The 18,735-nt window shown below is 43.5% G+C and overlaps 2 protein-coding genes across 5 annotated transcripts in view; one reads left to right on the top strand and one right to left on the bottom strand.

Moving 5' to 3' along the window:
- Nucleotides 1-13: 13 nt before the first annotated feature.
- LOC108883458 (transcription cofactor HES-6) lies at nt 14-2,029 on the top strand. The gene is made up of 4 exons (XM_018676631.2): nt 14-357; nt 455-541; nt 673-754; nt 1,115-2,029. Exons 1-4 carry the CDS (start codon nt 283-285, stop codon nt 1,534-1,536), a joined length of 666 nt encoding a protein of 221 aa, XP_018532147.1. The 5' UTR covers nt 14-282; the 3' UTR covers nt 1,537-2,029.
- A 1,906-nt stretch (nt 2,030-3,935) lies between these two features.
- per2 (period circadian clock 2) overlaps nt 3,936-18,735 on the bottom strand; it is a 30,780-nt gene continuing 15,980 nt past the window's right edge. Inside the window, exons 3-24 of one of the 4 annotated variants that reach the window (XM_018676633.2) lie at nt 17,132-17,224; nt 16,799-16,953; nt 16,171-16,292; nt 15,817-16,018; nt 14,870-14,921; nt 14,184-14,326; nt 13,841-13,919; nt 13,617-13,723; nt 13,359-13,512; nt 13,123-13,237; nt 12,862-13,002; nt 12,574-12,664; nt 12,208-12,385; nt 11,959-12,083; nt 11,595-11,801; nt 10,672-10,935; nt 9,619-10,529; nt 9,093-9,209; nt 7,994-8,231; nt 7,569-7,776; nt 6,448-6,598; nt 3,936-6,324 (exon numbers count right to left, since the gene is read on the bottom strand). In XM_018676633.2, the coding sequence (XP_018532149.1) occupies nt 6,121-6,324; nt 6,448-6,598; nt 7,569-7,776; nt 7,994-8,231; nt 9,093-9,209; nt 9,619-10,529; nt 10,672-10,935; nt 11,595-11,801; nt 11,959-12,083; nt 12,208-12,385; nt 12,574-12,664; nt 12,862-13,002; nt 13,123-13,237; nt 13,359-13,512; nt 13,617-13,723; nt 13,841-13,919; nt 14,184-14,326; nt 14,870-14,921; nt 15,817-16,018; nt 16,171-16,292; nt 16,799-16,953; nt 17,132-17,224 (4,057 nt within the window). In that variant the 3' untranslated portion in view covers nt 3,936-6,120. Of the gene's footprint in view, nt 6,325-6,447; nt 6,599-7,568; nt 7,777-7,993; nt 8,232-9,092; nt 9,210-9,618; nt 10,530-10,671; nt 10,936-11,594; nt 11,802-11,958; nt 12,084-12,207; nt 12,389-12,573; nt 12,665-12,861; nt 13,003-13,122; nt 13,238-13,358; nt 13,513-13,616; nt 13,724-13,840; nt 13,920-14,183; nt 14,327-14,869; nt 14,922-15,816; nt 16,019-16,170; nt 16,293-16,798; nt 16,954-17,131; nt 17,225-18,735 lie in introns of all 4 variants that reach the window. The other 3 variants (XM_018676634.2, XM_018676632.2, XM_018676636.2) reach the window with 3 other exon arrangements.

Below are 18,735 nucleotides of genomic sequence, written 5' to 3' on the forward strand. Positions count from 1 at the left end.
AGCACCACTGGTGAGTGGCGGGTACGAGCATTGCGCGCCCTCGATGTATCATGCTCTCGTAGCCAGTTCACCTATTCACATGTAAATGAGCCGTCGTATATACCCAGCACATGCCCCCTTGGAGCAGCACTAACGAGCCCAGCCACTCTGCAAGCTTTGTTGGCCGCTGGGATCGCCCGGCCATCTGTCCCCCATTGACGAGCTGTAACGGCTCTTTGGATTTACACACCGACCTCCTCGTCCGGTGGGCTTCTGGCAGCGCTTGGGTTAAACTCCAACAACATGGCCCCCATTCGCAACAACACAAACGGAATGGACAGAGGTGATAACTGCAGTGGGGTCAAGTCTGACAGAAAGGTAAGGGACCTAAGCTAGCACTTAATGTTAACGTTTCTATTTTAGCTTGACTGCAAACTGACCAAGTGTACTCCAATTGTCCTTACTGTTTTGGCAGATGAGGAAACCTCTGGTCGAGAAGAAAAGACGAGCCCGCATCAATGAAAGTTTACAAGAACTCAGAGTTCTCGTCGCGGACGCGGATGTAAGACAATACGGATGCATTTCTGGGCTTTATGTAGTGTAATTCCCGACAATGAACCACATTAGTAAATCTTAATGTAGCTAGTTGTGTTGTGTGCGCTTGTTGCTTACTCTTTTTGTCCCCCGTTGTAGTTACAATCAAAGATGGAGAATGCTGAGGTCCTGGAGATGACAGTGAAACGAGTGGAGAGCATCCTGAAAAACCGGGCTCAAGGTAAACACTTCATGTTCACGTTTACTCGGTAGTACGCCATTAAGCAGTGGTTCAATAAATATTTTACTTTTAACCAGAAACTATGAACCTAATTGTTAAATGTAGCATACTACCTATATGTCATTCTTCCGAAAAGCAATGTAGCTCTTCAAAACTTAACATTTAAAATTAGTTTATAACGGTAAGCGTATTAATACTCCAATCAACTCTACTTTGGCCCCAGGTGCGCGTGTGCATCTTCAACCGCGGGTCAGCCAATCAGAACAGAGAACCGGGCGTTTGTAATTGTCTGACCGTTTACGGTTGAGTTTAACTAACTCCGGAGCTAACGGTTGTTGTGCTACCTTCCTCTTTCCATAGAAGTGGATGCTGTGAACCGAGAGGCGTGTGAGCGGTTTGCTGCAGGCTACATACAGTGTATGCACGACGTGCACACTTTCGTGTCCAACTGCCCAGGTATCGACCCAACAGAGGCCGCGGAGCTGTTGAACCACCTCCTGGAGAGCATGCCCCTGAACGACGAGGACCGTCTCCGGGTGATGCTGCCAGACACCGTGGCGGACTACCCCGGCAGCAACAGCACTTGGTCCCCGTCTGACCGCATGTACACGTCCCTGGTGTCCCCAGCCCCTTCCACCACCTCCACCGATGACCTCTGCTCTGACCTGGATGAGACAGACTCAGAGCAGAGTCACGTCTCTTCTTCAGAGGAGACTGACGGCCAGGATATGTTGAGCTCGCCATCTTTAACTTACTCCAAGTCAGTGTGGAGACCCTGGTAGACCATTTAAAAAAGGAGTAGCATGTTTAAAAGTAAAGTAGACAATTTGTGGTAGGATGTTGTGTGGGATAGGCCTCAGTACATGACAAAAACACTGCTGCGATGAAACTTGTTAAAAGGCATCTGAGAAGCTCTTTGTAAGATTATTCTGGAACTACAATTAAACTAAAATGTATTTAATAAATAAAGTATGTAATTAAATCTGTTTTGCAGAGTCAGTAGGGTCTTCATTTGGAAGTGTATTGGCCTTGTATAGGCCTGCCTTCAGTGAAGGGGGTAAATGCATATGTAAATATTTACTTGTTGAATATGACTGGGCTGTATAGACGATAGGTGTCTCACCAGAGATGCATTGTTAGCTATGTGTAAATTATTCCTTGTTTAGGCTGTCTTTAACTTTGTATTTATACATGTAAAATGGCTGTTAGTGAGCTACCTCACCTGATCTGCCTAAGTTTCAACTTCTCAATAAATATCTTTTTTTGACAAATTGTTTTAAATTCTGTTTGTGCAGCAGCTTCTTCTCAAAAAACAAAAAAGACATTTCACACACGAGGATCCCACTAACCAACTGCCCACGGCTGTTTTCAAGATGTTAGTTATTACTCTGCAATTGTGGGCCATTTGTGTGCGCTTTCTCTTTCTCTCTCCAAGATCCCTTAGCACATCGTAGGCATTTGTGAGGTGTGAAATGAGTAATCCACACACTCCTTATATAGGCCTGGCTGAGGACTTGACAAATGGGTTTTATAACTTCAGCTTTTTGATGTTAGATTTAAAATAACACAGGCACAAATAACTTGCTCAGTCATGACTCTGGGCTCTTCAGTGTCCTTTTAAATCAGTTTTACTTTATATGGTGCTATGTCATACTATATATGGGGCTGTCATGCAGGAGAATAAGAATCTCTAGTATTTTACCAAATAGCACTGAATATGACTAATAAAATTTATTTACAAATAATATATAAAAATCTCTTTGTACCATCCGATACCAGCATTAGTATGGGGTCAAGAGGCCTATCCTAATTCACAGAGACAATGAGACCTTGTGTTTACATCCTCAGACGTGACCTCTGTGGTCCTGTTGAGAGCCACAGACACTATTCTGCCTCTGCAACCATCAGCTCCCGCGGCTACAAATGAATAAGAAAGGACAGCAATCCCAAACAATCTGTCTCCAGTCAAACATCCCGTCTGGTTTTCCTGTGATGTCCACTCCAAGTGTCGTTTCTTACACTGTCCGCAGTCTTAAAACACCCCTGCTGAGAGGGATCTTTAGTGAAATGACCGGGAAAAAGATTAATATGGTGAGCCCTGGGGTTATTAGTGTGGAGTATTTCTCCTGTTTGACCTGTCACATCTCCAGAGCTGGGAAGTAACTAAGTACTCAAGTGCTGTAATTAAGTACAGTTTGGAGGTACTTATACTTTACATGTGTACTTTATGGTTCTTTACACCCCTCCACATTTCAGGGGTAAATACACTGGAGTACTTTCAACCTCTGTGTTTATCTGACAGCTACAATTACCAGTTACTTTTCAGATTAAGACTATTCAAACAAAACATATATGAGTTTTTAATTGTATTTTAGTAGAGTATTTTCTGCTTCTTTATACTCTACTAGATTTAGGAGGGAAATACCATACTTTTTACATTTATCTGATGGTTGGTGGTTCACTAGTTAGTTTAGAGACTTGAAAATAAAATGCTGCTTACATGTCAACACATGCAGAAAATCTATCCAGTACTATAAGATATGATCATGTAAACTTCTGAAAGGGGACATTATATATTTATTTATTATATTGTGGAAGTGCTATTGTAACTCAAGTAAAAGATGTGAGTACTTCTTCCATCACTACAGGTTTAACTCCAGCTCCGTTTTAAACTCCTATGCTTATTTAGAAGAAGAAGAAGAAGAAAAAAAAAAAAAAAAAAAAAAAACACCAAAGAGACTTAATCCAGGACTATGAACTTGATTCAGATGCGTGTCTGTGTGGTGACTAGACCGGATTTAGAGGTGCCAACGGCCGCTGCAGGAGGGAAGGTTGTAAATTTTCGCACCTTGGCCTCAACTTGCAACAAGCACGAAGGTGTGAACGGGGAAGGGAAAGAGGAGGTTGGGGAGGATAGGAGGTCGCTTTGATCGGGCGTGCTGAGCCATGGTCTGTCTGAACACGTCTCTGCTATTGTTCCAGTGACAGACATTTGCATCGGGAAGGTGAATGTCATGACTTTAGGACAAGGAAGAACAAATCGCCTATCTTTGTAAACATCAGGCCGATCTTCCTCTTTTAAAAACACAACGTATGAATGTGTTTAACTACATATTTGAGCTGCGATCTCAAACCGGTAAACTGTCAGACGCGAGTGAAAGAAACTGATTCATCCAAACACTTCACTGTAAATTAGGCAATATTTTATTTTAGAGAAAATTTAACAAACATAAAAGAAAATCTCCATTTAAAAAAATAAGAGGGGAAAAAGAGACGAAAAAATAAAAGTAAAAGGTGCATTGCTGTCAGCGTCTGTTCAGTTAACAGAAAAGACAAATGACAAATTTCAGGAAACACAGTATATTCAAGTCGACGACAAAGAGCACCGTTTCCTCTCAGGTTACAGCATAACGCTTCAAAGTGAAGGAAAAGCTCTCCACGCAGTCACCTGACATCTGTCTGAGCTGCTTTATACCCGTGCAATAACCCTAACACCCCCCCCCCCCAAAAAAAAAAAAAACAAAAAAAACAAAAACAAAAACAAACAAACAACAACAACAACAAAAAAACCTTTCTGAAGTGACCACACGTTTTGTTCTGAACGGTAACGAGCTTCAGTCTCTTCCACAGGATGCTCCTCTGTTTATGAAGGACATCAGACCAGCTCGGGTGTCAGGTGGCACACTTTTAAAATAAAGGGCGGGAAAAAAACACATCAATATTCTCCATGTTCCAGTCTGTGGTGAGAACTAATGTTGAATACACAACTCACATTCTTAAAAAACAATATTAATGATCTTGGTCCCGCTTGCTCTTTAAGCTGGATTTTCCATCATAACTTAAAAACACATAAATCCGTTTTTATACAGATACACATTTTTATGTAAAAATATATATATATATGTATCAGAGACTGTTACAAACATTCACACAAAAACTGAAATGCATTAAATAAGCAGTTTCTTTAAACAAGAGACAGCTGAGAAATAAAAGTCAGAGAGAGCTTCACAGCTGATGACTGAGATAAATGCTACATCTAGTGAGAAACAGATGAATGAAATTATGCAAAAGGAATCAAACTTTTTTTTTTTGTCAGACAGAGAGGGGGGAACATTTAAAGAGTAAATGTTATGTCATTTAATGTTTCAGTTTTCCCTCAGAAATGATATAACACGTATGTGTTGCACCTGATTGTTTTTTTCTCAATGTTTTCACCACCTCCATTGCTCCTGGGGTTCAGTGATATTATAGAAGAGTTTCCATTTCATGCTATATAAAATACCATAACAAATATGTTACATTGTTATAAATTCAGCTGCCTAAGAGTTTATAATATAAACTTACAAACAAAATGCTGCGTACATGTCACTGCAACAATAAAAATAATCCAATGTAACATTCTGAAACAGGCCTTTCTGCATAAGTAGAACTTCTGATGTTTGCATTATGATTTTACTGCTTTTACTCGAGTTAGGATCTGAGTTATATCCTCTACTGCTGCTGTGGATGGAGGTGGTGAAAAGCTCCAGACAGCATCAAAGAATCTGTGCCTGCTCCGGACACAAATCTGAGCAGACGCTGCAGAGAGTCTGGTCTCATTCATGTTTTTTTTCCCCCTCTTCTTCCAGTGCAGCCCACAAAAGTGCACTTGTGCGTTCAGTTTGGTGCTCGATGGGTGTGTGTGTGACTAGAGCAACTGAAACCGCTCCACCTGTTCTCACCGCATGCTGACGTAGCCCAATGTTGTTGTAACTGAGGAAATGACGCCACAAAAAAACACTGAAATCAATCATGAACGCAACAGTTAGAACACCACTGAGCCACATCCTGGCGTGTGAGTGAAGCAGCCTCCGCTCGGGTTGGTGTTTTGCTTGACCTCTACTGTTTTGTCTGGTGTACAAGGACGTATTGTATTTCCCTTATTCGTATTTCCTAATCAGTGCATAAAACTCTTTGTCTAGGCGCTGCGCATGGATGAGTGCTACAGAGGAACAAAGTGAAAAGAACATACGCAGTTATGGAGCCCAGCAAGCACCAATAAATCCTACCTGGCGCAGCTTGTAATGTATATGAAAATAAAATAAAATGAAATGTTATTTAATGTCCACTACATATGTTCACATTCTACAAAAGCCTTGACCGTTTGAGCCAGTTTTCTCCCAGCATCTTAACAGGAACAACTCATAAAACAAGACAGAGACAGTAATGAAGAATTCTGTGTAAAGAGCAAAAGGCCTGTTTGATGCTTTATGCAAAGTAGGTCCTTCTTTAAAAGATGCTCCTCACAGTCGTGCAGGACAAGAGGCTTATGGGTAATGAAAGTCACTCTGAAAGTCTTGAGCAATTTATTGCCTGGCTGGTTGTGCCTAAGAGCCGGGGCCTGGAGAGGAGCCGTGGCAGGAGATGACGACGGCAGTGTTTGAGGGTTCTTCCCTGGGCCCCCGCTGGCAGCCAACCTCTGTGTCGGCAGTCTCTGTGTCGCCGATGTCCAGGTCTGGGTGATCCTCCGCCGCCACCACCGCCTCTGCTGCCAGCGCTGCCTCTGAGGTGCTGTCGCAGCAGGAGCACATCTGGAAAACACAGACATATTAACTAATACTATCTCATCTTGAAGATTCATCACGCTCATCAACGCTCGTTCCAATAAAGGATGCTGTTTTTTCACTGAGCTGAAGTAAATATTCTGGTTCTACCTTGACGTCTATGGCTTTGGGTAGACTTCCCTTCTTGATCCAGGGGTGGACCTCAATCAGCTCCTTCTTCTGCTCCTCTGAAAAGCGCGGCTGGTTCTTCTGCAGCAGCCTCAGCTTCTCTCTGTCCTCTCTGAGCACTTGCTGGATGTCACTGCAAATACGGGCAAACAGACAAACACAGACACGTTCAGTACACCACACAACAATCGCATCGGACAAACCTTTATGAGGATTGTGTTTGCAAATAAAGTGGCTTGTATGACAAACCTTTAATGCTGGAAGCTCACAACCAGTGATGACAAAAAAAGCAGATTTTAGCTTGAGCTGTCTGTCCCTGCCACTTCCTACAGAGCTGTCTGAGAGACACTGCCGATAACGATCTACAGTCATCTGCTGACAGTCTGGCTTCTACCTACTGACTGTGTTAACATACGACTGCCATCTGGTGGATAGAAACTGTCACTGCACCCACAGAGTTCCAGTGCGAGACACACACACTGATTTTTGTTTCTACTCAGAGAAGCTGACCGCGCTGTCTCTCATGTACAAAAGAAACAATGCAACTGGAAAGAAATACAAACAGTTTGCAAACACAGGCTGTACAACTGTTATTTGTTCGCATAAGGCAGTAATAGTACCCAGTGGTCTTCTGAAGCAGAAGTTTAAGACTTCTTAAGTAAAGAGGGCGTGATTCAATATTTAGCCTCAATACAGCAAAATGCCAAACAGTTCAACTGAAGCACCAATGAAGTGACAGGACTACAGCTACATCACTCAGGTTTCCCAATGATGACACTTTGGGAAACCTGAGACCAAGAGATCACGAGTCCCCGGGCACAGACATGAATGAAAGTAGGTGCTGGGGATGCTCTGGCACCTGCAATATCTTGTGCCCATTTCCAAGTATAAAAAATTAACTTGGCAGGTTCCAGCTGTTGGAAACAGAGACAACAAACTGGGCTCCTGCTGAGAATACAATAAGAGGTTTCTAAGCTCTTTTTGCCTTGGTACTGGATTTCAGTAACGTGATGGATCAAACACAGGGTTGCTAAACTATCAAACAGTAGTGTCTACGGCACTACTATCCTACTCCTCATTGGCTATGTCACTGTCCTACTCACCGCGACGGCAGCTGATAGGTCATCATGACCTTGTCATCTGTGTCGGCCATGAGCAGCCACAGCGGGTCCTGCAGTACATACTTGATGAATTGTTCGTTCTGCTCCATCTCCATGGGCCTTCCCTCGCTGCCGCTCAAGTGACCTTTGACCTTCTGGCTGTTCTGGGACGAGTCCACGCTGCCAAAGTAATTACTACTGTTGTTGCTACCTGAGAACAGGCAAACAGCAAAGTATTACAAATTTGCTACAAAGTTTTTCTTCATTACAAAAACACAAAAATACAATACAAAAATACTACAAAGCTTTGCCAAGCTTTGCCACACTGTGCCCCGGCTCATGTGCGTAATTCTGCGAGTATACAGTAACATCTGTGGGTAAGACCTGATCCCATGGCATCCATAAGATGTTGAAAGTTAAGTTCAGACCTGTTCCACTGCCGGACGTCCCACTAGCCGATGCTCCACTGGCTGACGTCCTGCTCTTCGATGTCCCGCTGTTGGACGTCCCGCTGGCTGAAGTTCCACAGCCGTTGGACCCTGAGCCCATGGACCCCGAGGTGGCCGAACCCGTGCCTGAACAGGAGTCCTCATGGAGAATAATGTCCAACATGTTGCTGGAGGAAGAGTTGGCATCGCTGTTGTTCCCATCGCCACGTGAACTCGCCTGCAAAAACAAAAAAACATCAGAATGATAACATTAAAGAGGAGGTTGACTTCACAGCTCTTGGCCAGCAGACTGTAGTACTCCCTTAATCTGGTGCATCTTTATAATAGAGGCAGATGCAGTGTCTTTAGTTGCTTCTGCATTTTAAGTCTCTATTGGGAGTATACAGTATTTCTGCAGTGAGCATGGAAAACTGTCCATTTCACAAATCACCAGGTACACGATACCATACCATTAAGGTTGAGCTATATTAGAAGCATGACAAAAATCCTGAACCTTCCCCGGCTGACATAAAGGGCCACAAATCATTACATTTATAAACGGGAGCGTGTACAGTATATTCAAGAGTTTGGGAAAAGATTCACGTGTGACAGAAGATACTTACTTTGTGCGCTCCTGGTCACATCCAATACAGTACAATACCATACAATACAAAGAAAACAATAACATGTCCCCATTGCTGCTTAAACAGATTTCCACTGGCATGTTATTGGTATGGTTCAAGCTTTGGAGGCCCTACATGCAAAATCAAAGAGTGGATGCACTGTATGTGTGCACAAAGTCATACATACAGCACTACTATAGTACCACTGTGTACTATAATACGGTGTTGGTTTAATTTGGTAGATATTTTTAAGTAACTCAGTACATTACTTGTTTTCCTGCAGTTTCTCAGTATCATACTTTAGAATCAATGCCACCCTATGCAATATGCTTTATTGAAGAGACAAGAATAGTGCAGACTTGAAATCATATGTCATGAGAAGGAAAAAAGGGAAACTGTTACAGATATAACTGACATATGGAATCGGGGAGGAATGGGATTGGAGAAGTGTGGAGGTTTTCTGATGAGTTGCCTACCTCTTTGCTGTAAGCCCTCAGCCTAGAGCACACTTTATCCCAAGACAAACGCTCACAGACACAGGGCGTGCCCTCGCAATACAAGGGTCCAGGTGGACCAAGGAGACTGAGAGATGGCTAAAGGGTGTAAGGGATAATAACATCATGTGTTAACACCCTGGGCCACATTGTATCCAAGGAGTCTAGACTGACTTGACTTTACACATGACATAGCAATACAATAGCAAAAAACTGCACTTTAATACTGTGAGAAATGTGGAGAAATCACTGTGACGATGGTATTAAATCCCAAAAGGCTGGAAGACATATGTGATTGAGTGTCTTGGGGTCCTACCGACGGGGGTCCAAACAACACATAATGATAAAGTTCTGCGAGGCATTGACATTTTATCCTGACAGTTAAAGAAGGTAACAGGTGAAGAATATCAGTCATATATCAGTCATAGGCATCGGAAGACTTGGGGTGGAAAAGGAAAGAGAAAGAGAAGGAGGGAAGGAACAAAAAGAGGTTTCATTCCTGGTTTACCTGCTTCAGCTCTCTCTCCTTGGCCTGGCTACCACTTCTCTCTCCTTTCTCCCTTTCAGTTGTGTTATTCCCTTGTCCTCCAGAGGGCAGTGCTGTGCTGTCCAGCCTGTCCACGGAGAGCTCCAGCTCCAGCAGGTTGAGGGGTGAGCTGCAGCGAGACTGGAACAACGGCGGAGACGCCCGGCCTCCACCTCCCCCGGACTGTGGCGTTGAGGAGCGAGACTGGCCCTCCATGGGGGCCTTTGGGGTTTCCGAGGGTGGGGGGAAGTACAACGACGGGGTCAAGTAACCCGCTTGAGGAGCAAAATGGTTCTGGGGGCTGAACTGATTCTGAACACCGAAGGTAGGTTGAGCTGGGAAGGTGCTCTGGCCTGGAAAGGCAGCCTGACTGAAAGGCTGTGTTTGGGTGGGGAAGCCCCCGGTTTCTGCATAGAACACCGGCTGCGGTGGTGGAGGCCCGGGGGCCACTGGAGAGTACATGTAGTTGGGCAACACTAGAGCCACAATGGGGGTGACCATGGGGGCGGTGTAGGGAGCAGGGTGGATGGTTGGGGGGCAGGGAGGGGCTTGGGTGGCCTGGTTGTCCCCAAAGCCTGTTAGATTTGCGTCTGTGCGGGTGGCTATGGAACCGGCTCTGGGGTAAACCAGAAGGGGGTAGCCTGGCATCACAGCGGGGTAGGCCATGGGAAAAGTGGACTGTGACGTGTCAGAGGGAGACCAAGAGGTCGGGTTAAGGCCATGGTTTAGAAGAGGAGGCCGCGGCTGCTGTTGTCTGTGTTGGGACACCGTGCTGTCGGAGGACTCGATCTGCTTCGCTCGCTTTGACTTGGTCTTCTTATTCCGTGTGCCGCGCCGCGTGGCGGGCTCTGCACCTGGTCCTCCGTGCTTGCAGGATCGAGCAGCGGGTACAGCTAGAGGGTCAAGAAGAGCAAAATTTGTGAGTGAGTGTCAGTAAGAGGCCAGTATGAGAATGAGGAAAATTCCACATAATTAAAATTTGTGATAAACCATTATCCTTCTTATATGATGTGTTTGTGCAGTGTTGGGTGGTACCATCACTGGCGGTCTGTTCTCTCTGGCGCTCCAGGTACTGAGAGCAGTTTGCTTTGAGTGTTGTGAGTCCGCGAAGCTCTCTGAAGCGAAACAGAAAGGCCTGCTCTTCCTTCTGTGTATGGGCTGCCAAAACCTGCTTGGTCAGCCCCAGTTTCTTGTAGGACTCCCTCTCCTGACTGGGAGGTGAAACAGCACAAGGAGGAACACCAGGGATCTGGCTGGATTCTGCCGTCTCTCCTGTTCCTTGTACATCCTCTATGATCTCTGCATGGATGACAGCAGGGGAAACAACCTTAACATACTGTAAAGTAATGAAAAGTGAAGGTTTAATGTGATATATTTGCAGTGAAAGTGACAAAAGCAATGTTGATCAGACATTGTAGCGGCTGGTGTTGGAACATAATGGAAGCCAATGAAAAAAACTCCTTAACAATAAACATGGAGGAAAGTTTCAGGCAATCACACAGGTGGGAACCATGTTCAGGACGATCAGAGACCAGTGGTCAAATGACAACACTGTGAAACAATTGCATAGCCATTGAATTATAGTATAATCAATATTATTCACTTACAGACTCTGTCCCAACATATTCACTCCATCATGTGGTTGTTCTTTTTCACACAATGGCTACAGTGATTAATACAGTGCTTACAGGAAGTACTTCTGTGAGGCAAATGCATCACTAGATTTTGATCAGTAACTTAATTTAAACAGTCAATATTTTCAATGAAGGAACCTGTACAAACTGACCCAATAACCCCTATAACTGCCATAAATAATACAATAAGCTAAAAAAGTATGTTAACTCAGTTTCCTTCTGTCTGAGAGTACATTTGTCTGAAGATCTGATACCTTAGTTTAATAAATATGCAACAATAGATGATATCAGGTTGGAAGTTAATAGTTTTTCAGGACATTGTACCTGACTCTGGTTGAGGTTTCTTGTCCCCAACGTGCACTATGGTGCTACTGTAGCTACATTGGCTGGTTATGGACACCACACTTTCTGGTTTGTTAGGTACAGGTAGGGGCAGCGAAGTGCCCACTACCGCTGTGGCAGCATCACTGGACTTTTTATCTCGATCATCCAAAGCAGAGAGACCAGACTGATCCTTTAACAAGGCTGGTTCTGCCAAAGAGAACAGAGAACAAGAGATACTGACACAGTAGTGGCATTGTAGAGTCTGAGAGAAAAAGGAGTGTGAAGGCCTTAGAAGGCCATAGCTTTGATGACAATAAGTGTCTGGTATCCTCTCAAAATGTGAACCTGAAGAAGCGCCACATACCTTCAGACACCTGCATGCTGTTGGATCCTTTCTGTTTGTCCTCATCTGAGTTAGAGGACGTGGTGTTAGAGGAAGACTGACATTTCCTCTTCATGGTGATGGGAACATTACAGCTCTCCAAGTACCTACAGGAAACAACAGTCTGATGAGTGTCTGCATTTTTTTTACCAGGCTTGATATAGGTAGTCTCTCAAACAGGAAAAACCAGGATCATGGCAACCATTCTTCAAAATCGTGTGAGCCTCGTACCTGATGACACTGTCCAAACAGCTGATCTGCTGGTAGGAGTAGACAGTCTGATCATTGAAGGCCAGCTCCTCCTGGAAAGACGCCCTACTGTCCTCCATGGTTGACCCGGTCTCCCTCCAGCTGAGAGGAGCGGCCGAGTCCTTGGGCCGCACCACCGCTGGGCACTTATGTACAGACTCTACTGGAGAAAGGCCAGGTGTTAGTGGATGAGTAGTGGAAGGAGTCATTTGTACAAAAACATTGATATTTTTCCCAACAGCTGAGTCACAAAAAGACACATCAGCTTTCTTACTCTCTCTCTGTGGCTTAGATGTACTTTTCAACTACTAACATACAAACATGTAGGCAGTTATCAGCTGGACTTACTGCCATTGCCCTTCTTGTTGTCTGATTTAGTCATCTGCTGCTCCTGGCTTTTCTGAAGGTGAATATCTTTGCAGATTTCCTGAAAAGTTCGCTGTAAAATAGCAACAAAACAGTATATATAGTCAGTGTCAGTCCAGTTATATACATCTGATTAGACCAAATTCAGCTTGGTTACACTCATTTTGATAATGTGAATATTTTTAACTGTGAGGTCAAAGTGAGATGATCCTGCCATCCACCTGGGCTGGACCACACTGTACTAAACCGCAGGTGTTTGGGGTTACTCACGGGTCGGGCTTTGCTGCTCACTTCCTCCTCCTCCCATCGCATCTTAGGCTTGTTTAGGCTCTCACTAGAGGAGGACATGCCCAGGAGGTGGTCATTGCTGTTCAGACTACCGTAGCCACTGGACCCGCTGTTATGAACCGGCTGGTCACAGATAAAGAGAGGGAGGAAGGAGATTAAAAAGGAAGAGATGGAGAAATTGAGTCACTTCCTATAATCCATACCTGACAAACTAAATTTCTCTCATTTCGTATCCTCTCTCACCTGCAGCAGGAGGCGGTGGATCTGCTCCGTGATCTCCTGGATGTCAGAGTCCATGGTCTTCATCTCGCTGAGTAGGGAGGCCGGGGCCACGAAAACATCTTCATTCACAGGGCCCCTGTTAGACAACAACAAACATCAGTTGATGAAGATCCATAAAACTGCTTTGAACTTTGGTTCAGAAACTTGTTTGTGTCTTTGCGATTAACATGTTTGACAGACTATATACTAATACTTACATGCGGACTTTGTGTCTCCCAATGACAAACGAGACTTTGCGGCTCCAGGGGTTGACAAAGCTGGACCAGCTGGTGTCTAGGATGATGTATTCTCCATTTCGTGCACAGAACCGGATGGATGAGTGGTCAAAAGGCTGCCCTGCATACTGAAGGACTGCAGACAGACCCAAAATAAACAAAGTCAGAACACTGTGGGGACAGATTTCCCGTGCAGACACAGGAAATTCTTTCTTTGTGTTTTTGCCTCTGTGGACTCACTCTTTCTGTGAATGGCCAGCATGATCGGACGGTCATTGGGATGCAGGTGGAGGAGGACTGGTGTGCCAATCAGGTCCTGGGGGAGGTACCCGAGGAGAGGAACCGCCCTGATATGAACAAAACGCATATCATCTCAGTTAATTAGCTGGAAATGGTACACATTGTACTTTCCTCGTTTAGTTCAGTGAACTCTGTGCAAGAGAAGGATTCCTGCCATAGCTTACCTCTCATCCACATCCTGGAAAACACAACTTGGAGTGTGTGTGGTGGTGAAGATGCGCTTGTCTGTTGGAATTCTTGGTGCTTTAAGGAAGAGAGAAGGAATTAAAGAGTTGTATGTTGTCTCAGATAGAACTGGGACTAGTCTATTATCTTTCAACAGATGATATTTTCCCTAGACCCTAACTTCCTGTCTATTTAGATTTTAATTGCAGTGTATGCTAATAGTGAGTGTGCTATTTGACAGATTAACAGAGGTAGCAGTGGCTGAAAACCCCCATTAAACAAGCAGATATGTAAGATCAGAATCATAACTTGTCTTCCAAAAAGCTGCCATCAGGTTCTCACCATCATAGCCAGAGTGAACCCTCTCTGCCAGTAGGAGGCAGCAGAACTGGTCTTCAGCATGTACTGTGTCTTGGACCTTCATCAGGTATGGTGTCATGCGGAACGGGTAGTACTGCAGGTCACCCTCACACTCCTTACCACCACTGTAAATTAGACAGAAGAAGAGTTAAATCAAACCAAATTAAATGAAGATGTTGTTTTTCCATTCAAGTATTCACAAATATTGATGGAGTTTGAATTTCAAAAACCTGAAAACAGGGAGAGGGGGCACTATGTAGCTATTTTCCATGCTTAATCTGTGTATAGTTAATGAGAGTGAGTAAATGTTGACATACATGTTATTAGATTGCTGTTCTTATGAGTTTGAGACCTAAAGTGTGATGATGTTTTACAGACATCATGTGACCGTTGAGATCAGATTTAAGGTTTGTAAAGAAACAGTGGAATTTCCTGACACATACAGTAAGTTACAGGTGTGTGTGTTTTAAATGTGTGTGTGTGTGGCGCCCGTTTGCCTACATTCATTAACACTGGCCTGGAAAAAGCATCTGATTACAGTTTACACGCTTATGATGTCACAAACTAACTGAAAAGCATCTAGAGTGGAATGAAAGTATGAATAAAAAACACAAACAGGTACGAGCAGCAGATGGTCAGACACCGCGTTTGAACCAACACCCACTCACCTGATACGACAGAAGAAGGATTTCTCCTGCATGCAGTCAGGCGGGGACGACTCTGAAAAGGGGGAAAAAAAACAAAATGTTTTAATTCAAAGGCAACATGATCCAGCCAAATGCTAGTTGGGATCTCAGCTCCCACAGGCAGGGCTTTGATTAATTCAATCAATCAAAACATCATGTAGGCTGCAATGGATTTATACAGAGTTGAGCCCTTTATTTATTTTATCTATAAATGAGTTTATTTATAAATCACAACAGTAAAAGTGCTGCTTTCTTAAAAGTGAGCTCTCTTAGATGTTGCAAGAAACAAGACAATTCATTCAGACTGTTCCTGTGGAAGCAGCTTTCCTTTTTTTTTTTTTTTGCTTAAGCATCTGAGACAGTTGAGTGTCTTCTATGCAGCTTAAGTGAAAGGGGCAGTTTTATGAATGACTAAGATCAGGTCGACCTGAACCTGTGGATAGCAGCTGACTTGCAGTAGACAAATTTCTGATACTATCCCAAAATCTCAGTCATTTTGTTTCTTCTGGTGTATACAAAGTACTTCTAAGCACTTGAGGTAATAAGATCCTCTTATCTCTATTTGAAGGTCTTGTGGTGCAGGTGTTACCGGTGCTTGGCAGCATCTGGAAGTTGCCTGATGTCCAGTCTGATAAACATTCTTCACATATGTTTGCACTTTCTGTTTCTCCCTTATCCCCTTTTCCTCTGTTTACACAGCATCTGTTGAGAATATGTCCCCGGAAAAGAGATTCCCTCTGGGCTTCCTGAGGTTTCTAACTGTTTTTCCTTATCTGAATTAAGGGTCTAATGATAAAGGGTGTCTTCTGTCAAAAGACAAATTTATGACGTTGTGTTATGACTTGTTCTCATAAGCGTAATTGTAACCAAAGATGCCCTCAGTGGTATTACAGATAGCGTGTCTGCATAGAGCCGTGTAGTTTTTGTACCTGCTCCGGTGCACATGCTCCAGGACGGCAGTCGGTAAGGTGTTGTGAAGCTGTAAAACACGCTAACATCCTGTGGCGTTAGGAACTCCACAAACTTGGTATTTTTGAAAACATCTCTTTTGCAGTTGAGGATGGAGGCAGCCTGATCAGAAATGTAGACGATCCTTCCTGTGATGAGAGACACTGCTACTGCGAAAATGTCCTGTAGAAGATACAAAATCCAAATTGTGGGATGAATTAAAAAAAAAAAAAACAACAGCACAAACACAATAAATAAAAGTATTTTTGCTCAAAACCTTTAGCTATAAAGAACTTAAATATCTGTTTTATTTTGAAAATAATTTAATTACTCACATTATTTTTGAGGGTGTATTCAGAGGTGATGCTGTCTATTTCCTCGATCGTATAAGAAGATACATCCAGTCCTGCAGGTTGACTGTCATTGATCATCAGAAGCTGGTAATACTCCTCATTGGCTGCAAAAACAGATACAATAACTATCAAAGTCTGATCAACACATCGACACAATATAGAACAGATGCTTTGTGGAAGCTGATATTGTTATGAAAACAACATGATGAACCTGGTAAAGAGTCAGATAAAAACCTGATCTACTCTTTTACATTTTTTAATGATGAAAAATATCTCAGTGCTGCACTGAAATGCTTCATAATATTCTTGAACTACCAAGCTGAAGACTGTGCTGTTGAACCTCTACCCACCCACTTCCATCTGTAAACATTTAGACAGGGTAGAATCAAGCATTAATAGACCATTACCCATAGAACTGCCTACAGAAATGTTCCCTCCTGCTCAAATTACTGTGAGTCTTTATTGCATTTGTTGCTTCACCATTAGCTGCTAAGACATACTTGTGAGATAAATAGTCACATTCATGCATTTCCTCATGAACTGTGAATAGGAACAAACCACAGGTTGGTAGTGAGAAGCACAGAGAAGATTGATGCCAGGTGCTCTTTACCTTCCACCTGTTTGACACAGCGCAGTGCATACTTCAGGGTGTTCAATGTGGAGGACTTGTTATTGTGTCTCTTCTCAGCAGGCAGGTGAAGCTTCAGCTCTTTCAGGGTTTTAATCACCTCCTTCTGGGTCTTGGCTTTGGCAGACTCCTCACTACTGCAAATTGCACAAGAACATGCACGTGCACAACAGCAAGTCAGACATGGCGACAAGGAAAACCACCTCTTAAAAAAGACTGAAGTATGGAAATAGTGGATAGTTTGTAATGTATTTTTCATGCATTGATGGTAAACTTAGGATGAGACTGTTGTCCTGTGGCAGTCACTGCACTTACCTGCAGCCGCTGGTTGAGGGGTTGTCCTGCTCTGAGCTCAGCAGACTGAAGGCGTTAGAGCTGCTGGGAGGAGATGGACTGTGGGAGTTCGAGCTGTTGGGGGGGGGGGGGGGCAAAGATGTGAAGATTTTGCAACAAAATAGGGGAACAAAACTTAAATTACCTCAAAGAGGCACACATACACAGAGGGAGAAATACACTACTGGTTCTAATTTAGTCAAACTGATTTGAACTCCTCCCTCACTAAATTATAGTTGAACAAAAATAAACAAATGGGTGACTGACAGGCAAAGGACAAAATGTTGCCATTATTTTCTGATATTTTTCACACATTTCACACTCCTTCTCACCCTGCTGAGACACATGCTTCTGCTAAGATGCTCAAGGTACCTAGCCTACAATAATAATAAAAAAAGGGTATATTCATTTTCACAGTGCGGGGTGTTGTTAAAGTGAGCTGAAAAAAGATCAGCTGACTTCTGCCCTCGTGGAGGTGAAAGAGGACCAGTGTACGTGTGGCTTCACCTCTCATTTAGGGATTCAGACAACAAAAGAAACCACACTCCAAGTCTGAGGTCAGTCTCACCTCCCAGAGGACTGTAAGTGAGTAAGAGTCTGCAGCTCAAAGGGTGCACGGCAGGAGAGCTCCAGTACAGCAACAATTAGGCACCTAAATACAACTAGGAGCAGAGGTGCTGCTGGAAATTCTGGGGTCAAGAAAACAGCTCTTTTGGAGCACGGAAACAGGAAATATCTGCAATGCCTGTTTGGCGAACTAGGCAACTTTAATGACACAGTCTATCTCACTCATGCTTATGTAGGTTCCTTTAAGGACAGGCAGATAATAAGCAGCTCTCATATCGTTTTGGTTAAAACCCAATATTTGCGCTGCCCTCTTTATTCCTCAGGAAATTGTTCAAGGTTTAAACACAAAACACTCTGATGGCCTCATTTTTTAAGCCATTGTACTAAAAATAGATTTGAACAAATCTAAGTAAATATTTACATGTAAAGAGAGAAAGACCTGAACCGGAGTTTTGACAAAAGCAATGTGATCATAACTCGAGGTCCATTTACTAGAATTTCTCTGTGTTCATCTCACCGTCCTCATCAGCAGATGGAGTTTGCTTGATTGGCATGATAACTTCTCTGTGTCATGATAACCATCACCGTGGCAAAAACCTGTTCTCACATGACTGAAGTTTCAATCTCAGGTCATGATATGACAACCTCCGTCTGTTGAGAGAGATTGTGAGATTCCTTTGAAAGTTCCGGCAAATGCTAGAGAGAGGACTTTGTGGCGACATTTTTTTGCCAAACTTAACATGTACTGTGTCTTTGTCATGCCTGTTTCTGAACCTGTGGACGGCCTGCATGCAGCTGAAGAGTATGCATGTGTGACCTTCTGTATTAACCTACAAGCTTAACGCTGCACTAATACACTAAAATCGTTAGCTCTTAGAAACACACTGACTCACCTGAGCTACAACACAGGTTACTATGAATAACCTGCTTACTTGGCTAAGAATAGAAAACACCTTTACAAATAGCCTCTCCAAGCACAAGGAGATGCTAATTCTGTCTAATAGCCTCCACTACTTGAG

The sequence above is a fragment of the Lates calcarifer genome, linkage group LG4 (genome assembly GCF_001640805.2).
Source record: "Lates calcarifer isolate ASB-BC8 linkage group LG4, TLL_Latcal_v3, whole genome shotgun sequence".
NCBI lineage: Eukaryota > Metazoa > Chordata > Actinopteri > Centropomidae > Lates > Lates calcarifer.